This window comes from Hordeum vulgare, chromosome 4H (assembly GCF_904849725.1).
Source record: "Hordeum vulgare subsp. vulgare chromosome 4H, MorexV3_pseudomolecules_assembly, whole genome shotgun sequence".
NCBI lineage: Eukaryota > Viridiplantae > Streptophyta > Magnoliopsida > Poales > Poaceae > Hordeum > Hordeum vulgare.
Window position 1 is genome coordinate 262,581,082 of NC_058521.1, and position 9,094 is coordinate 262,590,175.

The following is a 9,094-nucleotide window of genomic DNA, read 5'->3' on the forward strand; positions in this document are numbered from 1 at the left end:
TTTGCAAAGATCACACGGATCTGAATGTTGCAGACCTGTTGACTAAACCTCTTCCACGAGCAAAACGTGATCAACACCAGAACTATATGGGTGTTAGATTCGTTACATTGTAAATCACATACAGATGTGAGCTAGATTATTAACTCTAGTGCAAGTGGGAGACTGTTGGAAATATGCCCTAGAGGAAATAATAAAATAGTTACTATTATATTTCCTTGTTCAAGATAATCGTTTATTATCCATGCATGCTAGAATTGTATTGAATGGAAACTCAGATACATGTGTGGATACATAGACAACACACTGTCCCTAGTAAGCCTCTGGTTGACTAGCTCATTTATCAAAGATGGTTATGGTTTCCTAGCCATAGACAAGTGGTGTTACTTGATAATGGGGTCACATCATTAGGAGAATGATGTGATTGACAAGACCCAGACTATGAACATAGCATGTGATCATGTTGTTTTATTGCTACTGTTTTTATGCATGTCAACTATATGTTCCTATGACCGTGAGATCATGTAACTCTCTGACACCGGAAGAATATCTTGTGTGTATCAAACGTCGCAACGTAACTGGGTGACTATAAAGGTGCTCTACAGGTATCTCCGAAGGTGTCCGTTGAGTTAGCGTGGATCAAGACTGGGATTTGTCACTCCGTATGATGAAGATGTATCTCGGGGCCCACTTGGTAATACAACATCACAACAAGCCTTGATAGCATTGTGACTAAAGAGTTAGTCACGGGATTTTGTATTACGGAATGAGTATGGAGACTTGTCGGTAACGAGATTCAAATAGGTAATCTCGGGCAAGTAACATACCGAAGGCCAAAGGGAATGTTATATGGGATTAACTGAATCCTTGACATGGAGGTTCAACCGATTAACATCTTCGTAGAATATGTAGGATCCAATATAGGCATCCAGGTCCCGCTATTGGATATTGGCCGGAGAGTGTCTCGGTCATGTCTACATAGTTCTCGAACTCGTAGGGTCTGCACACTTAAGGTTCGGTGATGTTTCAGTATAGTTGAACTATTGTTGTTAGTAACCGAATGTTCTTCGGAGTCCTGGATGAGATCCCGGATGTCACGAGGGGTTCCGGAATGCTCCGGAGACGAAGATTGATATATAGGAAGTATACATATTTGGCTTCCGGAAAGATTTCAGGCATTACCGATAAAGTACCTGGACTGATGAATGGGTTCCCGAGTTCCACCGGGAGGGGACACTCACCCGGGAGGGAACCAAACAGGCCCTGGTGGGCTGGGTGGCCAGCCCAAGAGGGCCTATTCGGCCGAAGTGGAGAAGTAAAGAGAGGTGGGGCCAAACCGAATAGGAGAGGAGTTCTCCTCCTCCAAACCGACTTGGAGGAGAACCCCTCCCTCCTCGTTGCGCTGGTCGAACCCTAGGGAATGTCCCTAGGGTGGCACCCCTCCCTCCCCTCCTATATATAGTGGCAGGTAGAGAGGCTTTTTGCACCACAAGCCACGGTGCAGCCCTCTTTCCCTCCACCACCTCGTGACACCCCGTAGTTATTTCGGTACGGCACGGCAAAGCCTTGCCAGAGTAGCTCCACCATCATCACCGTCCCGCCGTCGTGTTGCTGGAGAGTTCAGCTACCTCTTCGTCTCTCTTGCTGGATCAAGAAGGCAGAGATCGTCATCGAGTTGTACGTGTGATGAACGTGGAGGAGCCGTCCGTTCAGCGCTAGATCGTGATTGGATCGCGGGACGGCTTGCGGTTTTGATCACGAAGACGTTCGACTACATCAACCGTGTTTCTTAACGCTTCCCGCTTAACGACCTACAAGGATATGTGGATCCGATCTCCCCTCTCATAGATGGTCATCACCATGGATAGATCTTACGTGTGCGTAGGAAAAAATGTGTTTCCCATGCAACGTTCCCCAACACGTGTTTGGTGAGGATTGACTCAATACAAGATACATGTCCATAAATGATATCCTTTTTGAATAGATTATGTTCTATGTATATTAACTAAACTTGGAAACCTATTATCTCCGGCGATTCCAGGTTTGAACATAGATACGATAATAGTTCTCCCGGTTGATGCTCGTCTTGTTTGATAGGTAGACCACTAGATGGACTTGATATTGTGACACCAAAACCACAAAGCCTTGACAAATCCTGAGTTGAAGCCGGAAACCACCCATGCATGACCCCCACAAATTACGGTTGTATAGGAACAACGTTTAGAAGACAACAAATTATAATCTGAATCAGTGGAACTTACTCAACCGTTGGCAAAAGATATGGACTTATAGTACTACGAAATTTAAATCATGGTGAGCATTCTTAATGACAATATTAGTACTATATAAACTGATATGCTAAAAATATAATATTACAAATAGGAAACATGACTGAACTCTTGGCCATACCAAGAAAACTTTTTTCCCTTTGCAAATATCTTTTTGGAGAAATGAGAAAGTATCACATATGTCCTTGAAGAAACTTATAAACGAGATGAATTGGTCACATGTAGACACTGATTTCTACATTTTCTATGAGCAACATTTGGAACGCCCAAGAAATAGAAGGAAATTAAATGTATATTCTTTGCGTAAATAATTCATGATGTGCAACATGAGCCGTCATGATTAGACGACGTAAGGTAACAGTTAAGTAAACAATTAAGTAGAAAAATTAACGTGAATGTGGGGGCATGCAAAAGAGTTGACCAGTGAGAATCTTGTGTGGATAAGCAAACCACAATTTACTGTGAGGAGATTGAGTTTCTAACATAGAGATGGAAGAAATCAGTTGTCGAGAAATAGAGCTAACCACGTCTAGAAACAAAAGAAATGAGTAAATATATACACTAAAATTCAAAACCCTCACCTTACTTGATCAAATTTATAGGAAAAGAAGAATCAGTTGATCTATTAATAGTAATAATGACATATCCTCTTACATTATATAATCACCTCACCTCGACCAAAATATTATATCGTATCTAAATAAAGAACTCAAAGGCAGCAATTTAAACCTAACAGTCACATAACTAATGCCCACGTGAAATTCTGAACATATATCGGACCATCATCACTCGAAGATAAAGATTGTACTGTAGAAAAGAGTAAAAAGGCCAAAGTGCTCTCCTTAAAAAAATTGAAGTTCAATCCTAGGCACACGTACATGGATTAACATGTACTAGTAAAAGTGTCCGTGCGTTGCACCGGGTTAGATTGTCAATTTTTGAATCATGAATTTTGTATTTGAATCCCCTCCCCTCATGTCCTTCGTCAACATGTAGTTGAACTTTGCACTACTATTGAAGTGCAAGTAGATACCTAAACATACGACAAACCATTATAGCAACTACTCCCTCCATTTTTAAATGTAAGTCTTTTTAGAAATTCTAATAAGGGACTACATACGAAGCAAAATGAGTGAATCTATACTATAATGTATATCTATATACGTTCATATGTTGTTTTCTAGCAGAAACTTTAAATAGACTTATATTTAGAAACAGAGTGAGTAACACCTATAAAAACTCCCCAAACGAAACAAAATAAAAGGTACTGATAGAAACAGTTTCCTCCATGTGAAAGGTTGCCCAGGAGGTCCGAAGAACAGCTACTTGTGTCTCTATCAGTAGCAATTGAAATTTATGTTGTACATAAAGGTAGAAACTGATTGGCGCAAACTTTAGAAGTTGATTGTTGTAAGAGATATATCAATTCCAATGTTCATTATTTAGCAATATCTTATTTTTTTCATAAAATTTAACATCCACATACCACAAGATGACATGCATGATTACGGATTTCAAATATATTCAATTATTAGCTTTTTCAGTAAAACATGAGTGAATGTTTTTCTACGCTTGTGACTGTATAAAATGATCGGATCCAGTGATCTAAAATGACACATCCGATATATAAAAACCAAATGGCAGTAAGAGGTGTTCATAAATATAATAAATTGTACAATGTCCATATTTTATTTTCGAGAGGTAATTTGGACCTTGCTCGCAAAGTTTCATATTGAGAAATCCTTTTCATTTAGTTCATCAACAATTGTTTTTATGGGGGAACAGTCGAGCCCGTTTGCGACAACTTCCTCTTCTGAAGGTCCTTTAGAAGTTGCTTCACAATCGCTTCCATCCAATACTTCAGGCTCAATAGTCAGTGCTTCTATTTGTAGCCCTTTGCTCCCATCAGCATCGATCTCAGGAGCAGATGTGCAAGAATCAGCAATCTGGTCAACATGGTCATGCACGTTGCTCCCATCCTGCTCCACTAGCTCTGTGATTGCAGCATGGTCATGGTTGCCCTCGTCGGCGTTAATCACGGGATCAGCAGTAGTCACACTTGTGTCATCATGCTGTCCAGTCACCCCCGAAACAGTTGATCCTTCATGATCTCAGCAACAACCTCTTCTCCTTTGCTCTGCTCGGCGCTGCCCTCAGACTCCAAGACAACGGAAACAGACTCAGCATGTCTGGGGGGCTCATCTGAACCACTGGACTGTGCTGGAGAATTATCTCCATCTTGTTGTTCTTCAGGAGCAACAACCTTAGTGGCAGCACTTTTTTCACTTTCTCCATCCTTGGCATTAAGCACAGATTCCACCGCAGGTGGAGCAGAATCATCTTTAGCCTCAGCATGGTCGATCCTAAGTTCTGTTGGAGCATTTTGACCACCAAGCTCTCCAGCGGCAGCAGTCCCCTGCTCCCCCAGTCCAGCTTCAGAATTGTGGCTTGCCTCCCTTCGACTTCGATCACACCATCATCCTCAGACTTCTCCACCACAGCGGGGCTAGCATGCCCGTTGGAAGACGGAAGGCCTACGGCGCCGTCCAGAGCGGCCAGTTCCCCCAACGAAGAACGAACCCAACACGAAAATGAGGCCCTCGTCGCGCATAGATTGACAAAAACAACCAAACATAAGAGAAGATCTCGAAGCAAGGAGCACTTACAACTCAGGCCGCAGATCCGGGCAGCTCCTCTCCCCCACCATTCTCCCCTCTCCGCTCCTGGCGCGTCGACGAGACGGGAAGCAAGATCGATCCGAGCGATCGGCGAGACGGATCTGCGTCTACCTCTGTCTCGCGGCGTCGGCTTCCGTCGTGGTGTGTGTTTCTGTTGCGCGCTTTGGGTATTGGTGTGATTTATTCTAAGGATTCCCCTGCTTCAGATCTCTCTGCACCTCCTTCCTCTCTCTTGGCACCTTCTGCGCCGACGACCTCGCCAACGGGAGTCCACCCGCCGAGCTGCACTGCATGAAGAAAGGAGCGCAGGAGATGGGGAGGGGACGGAGACTGGGCGGCAGACGGCCGGGGAAGAAGACCGGCCGCTCGTGGCAGCGGCGGCGGTGCCTCGACTCGCGCACCGAGGCATCACCGGATCGAGCGTCGCCGGGGTCGGTCGCCTCCTAGCGGCTGAGATCGGGAGGCGAGGGAGAGTTCGTGCGTGTGGACCACGGTTGAATACTGGAAACTACAGGGGGGTTTAAAAAATAGGCTGAACGAAACATTTTTTAACTTACAAAAGGACCGCGGGTTGATTTTCAAGAAACAGAGGGGCCTTTTTGCAAAAAGGCCGACGACGTACGACAGAAGCACTCCGTGCTTTATTATTAGGGGAGATAGGAATTTTGAGCACAAGGGCACCGACAACGTTGACCCCTTGGTTCATGTGGAAAGTTGGAATCTAAATCAGCAAAAAGTATAGAGCATCAAAGACAAAGGGAAGGTAAGGGGATGATGTGCACCCGCGGAAAATCCACGGGAAAGTATTCCTGAACATTTTCACCCCTGCACCCACCATATCCACCACTCACACCGCAGACAGATGCCCGGCAAGACCCGCAATAGCTAAGTCCATATAGCAATCTGCTCACCTGTTCGCAAGGAAGTAGTGCGAACAAATAAGTGTGAGCATAGAATTTAGACTGGCAAGAACATGCGCCCATGTAGCAGGCGGATACACACACGGATCAGAGTTTGTGAACCACCAAATGGACAAACTGATGGATCGAGAGGCCCCGTGACTACAATTCATCATCCAAAAAGTAAAACAAACAGGATCTTGGTTGGATGTATGTGAAGGGGATGCGAAAAGTAAAATTGATCCTAGCTCATATCTATCACTTCATTCCTAGTTTCTCTATTTTCTAACTGCCAAGTGCCAACGATCCTTCCGCTCGCAGTTGAGACTGTTAGAATACTTGTACAAGTGTATGCCCATGTATGTATAGATCCTCAATTGTAGGATTATGGCCTGCGTGCCTATGTTGTAGCGGTGAGTGGACCTCTTGTATATAAGTGTATCATTGTCACAAATCAATACAAGGTGAACATAATATCTTCAACTTGGTATCAGACACTAGGCTATCCCCTCATGGATGCGTCGGCCTCCTCCCTGCGACCGGCGCCGCCACCACTGACGGCTCCTCCCCGGCCTCTCTGCTCTCCACCACCCCAGCCGCCCCCGTCACCTCTGCCGCCTCCGCGGCCTCTTCTGCAACCTCCGTCGCCGCCTCTCACCCGTTCGTCTTCGAGACGACCGCCTCCTCCCTAGCGACTGGATCTATCGCTCCTGGGTCGACCTTCGCACCCCTCTTCTCCTCCACGCCTCCGGCTGCCCCTCCGCCGCCCCGGCACCCCATTTTCAATGACCACATAACCAACCACATATCACAACTATCACAAGTGGAAGTCTTTCTTCCTCATGGTTCTCGTCCGCTATGGCGTCACCTATCTCCTCGATCACCCACATCCTCCCAACGCCGACGCTCAGTACCTTGAGCTCGACGCCCACATCGCCTTATGGCTCTACGCCACCCTCGCCGACTCCATGGTGGATCGTTGGTGCCATAACCTCCTTCACCATCTGGAAGAGGATCCAGGATTACTTCCTCTCCAATTGCACCGTGCACTTCATGATCCTCAATCGCCAATATCGCAATCTCAAACAGGGTGACCTCCCCGTTCCGGAGTATGCCCGCTGCATGAAGCTTCTCACGGATGGCCTTGCCGATATCGATCACCCCATCTCCGAGATTCATCTCACCACACAGTTCCTCCATGGCCTCGACAAGCGCCTCGACACCATTCACGTCTTCCTTGGCGACCAAGCGCTCCCCTTTGACGTCGTCCTCTCCCGGGTTACTCTCGCTGAGGAGTCCATGACCCAGCGCGCGGCCGAGGAGGGCGCCTCGGCGTTCGCGATCCACGGCGGTGGTTCATCCGGCTCCAACAACTCTGGAGGCGGTGGCCGTGGTCAGGGCGATCGGTCCAATGATCGCGGCTATGATCGCTCCCAGAGCGCACCGCATCCACCTCCCCCGGCTAGTCGTGGCGACCGCAACGGTGACGGTGGTGACCATGGTTGCGGCCGCGTTCGCGGTCGTGGAAGGGGTCGTGGCCGCGCTCCCTCTCCCGCCCCGCCTACGGCTCCCTTCACCGACTACTTCGCTCCGTATGGCATGGCTCTCCCTCCTCCACGCCCCGGTTGGGTGCCACCCAACGTTGCTGGTGATCTCGGGCCTCGCCCGGGTTCTCACGCCCATGCCTACCCGATCCAGCAAACGGCGCCCCAGCCACCTGCCACTCACTACCCGTCGGCGCTCTACTACCCGCCACCACCGCCATCATGGGATCACGTCGCCATGCTGAATGCCGCCCATAGTCACGGTGCTCCTTCGGCCGCCCCACCACCAGAATGGTTCCTCAACAGTGGTGCCTCCTCCCACATCACCGGCAACCAAGGTATCCTCTCCTCGTCTAGTTCTTCGTTAAAGCATTTTGTTCCCTCTACCGTTCTTGTTGGCAATGGGCATCGCCTCCCCATCACCGCTACTGGCTCCACTACCCTATCCCCAACCCCTTTCACCCTCTGCGACGTGCTTGTTTCTCCCAACATCGTAACAAATCTCATTTCCGTTCGGCAATTTACTCGCGATAATACGTGCTCTATTGAATTTTACCCTTATGGTTTCGTCGTGAAGGATCTTCGCACGCGGAAGGTGCTCCTGATCTCCACTAGCTTCGATGGCCTCTACCCCCTCTTCGGCTCCCACACCACCTGGCCTACTACGCTCACTGCCACCACTTCCATGTCGGATATTTGGCACCAGAGTCTCGGCCACCCCGGCGCTCCGTCGTTCTCCACACTATCTAAGGATATTCTTAGCTCAAGTAATAAGCCGCCGCATGCTCCTTGTAATGCTTGCCAGCTAGGGAGACAACCACGGCTCCCCTTTTCTTCCTCACTTAGGAGATCATCCGCGCCGTTTGATTTAATTCACTGTGATTTGTGGACATCACCAATTATAAGCTTTTCTGGTTTTCAATACTACCTCGTTATACTTGATGATTACACCCACTACTCGTGGTCTTTCCCATATCGCCACAAATCCGAAATCTCCACGGTTCTGCTTCGTTTCTTCACATACGTTAACACCCAATTTCATACGATCATCAAAAGCATGCAATGCGACAACGGTGGCGAGTTCATCAACACCACCCTACGCTCTTTCTTCTCCAACAATGTCATCGTCTACCGCTTCTCCTGTCCTGACACCTCCCCACAAAATGGTAAGGCCGAACGCCTCATACGCACCACCAACGACATCGTTCGCACACTCCTTTTTCAAGCACGTCTCACACCACCTTTTTGGGTTGAAGCTCTCCACACTGCCACATACCTTCTGAACCAACGACCCTCCCGCGCTATAGCCAACAACACACCTCACTATCTCCTATATGGATCCCCTCCAGCGTATGATCATCTCCGGGTCTTCGGTTGCTTATGCTATCCCAATATCACCGCAACGGCTGCTCACAAACTATCCGCCCGCTCCACCCGCTGCATTTTCTTGGGCTATCCCCTTGAACACAAAGGCTACCGTTGCTATGATCTCCAAAATCGCCGCGTGATCGTCTCCAGGCACGTCATTTGTGATGAGACAATTTTTTTCATATGAACCTCCCACAGCACTGCCACACACCATCACGTCCATAGAAAATCCCTCTGCATGGATCCCACCTACCTCGGCAGCACTGGATCCCACACCTGCCCCTGACGCGACATCCCCTCGTCGGCCCCACACGATCCAC

At 48.0% G+C, this 9,094-nt stretch overlaps 1 protein-coding gene across 1 annotated transcript; it reads right to left on the reverse strand.

Annotated features, from left to right (window-relative positions):
• Window positions 1–3,886: 3,886 nt before the first annotated feature.
• Window positions 3,887–4,640, reverse strand: LOC123450441. Its single transcript, XM_045127691.1, has 2 exons — window positions 4,466–4,640; window positions 3,887–4,386 (listed from the first exon to the last, which is right to left on the reverse strand). The coding sequence occupies exons 1-2, from the start codon at window positions 4,638–4,640 to the stop codon at window positions 4,013–4,015; spliced, it is 549 nt and encodes a 182-aa protein (XP_044983626.1). The 3' UTR covers window positions 3,887–4,012.
• Window positions 4,641–9,094: the final 4,454 nt, after the last annotated feature.

Coding starts and splice junctions, on each gene's coding strand:
- LOC123450441 (XM_045127691.1), bottom strand. CDS start 4,640: ATGCTGAGGCTAAAGATGATTCTGCTCCACCTGCGGTGGAATCTGTGC. Junction 4,387..4,465: donor GAGCCCCCCAGACATGCTGA/GTCTGTTTCCGT, acceptor GAGATCATGAAG/GATCAACTGTTTCGGGGGTG.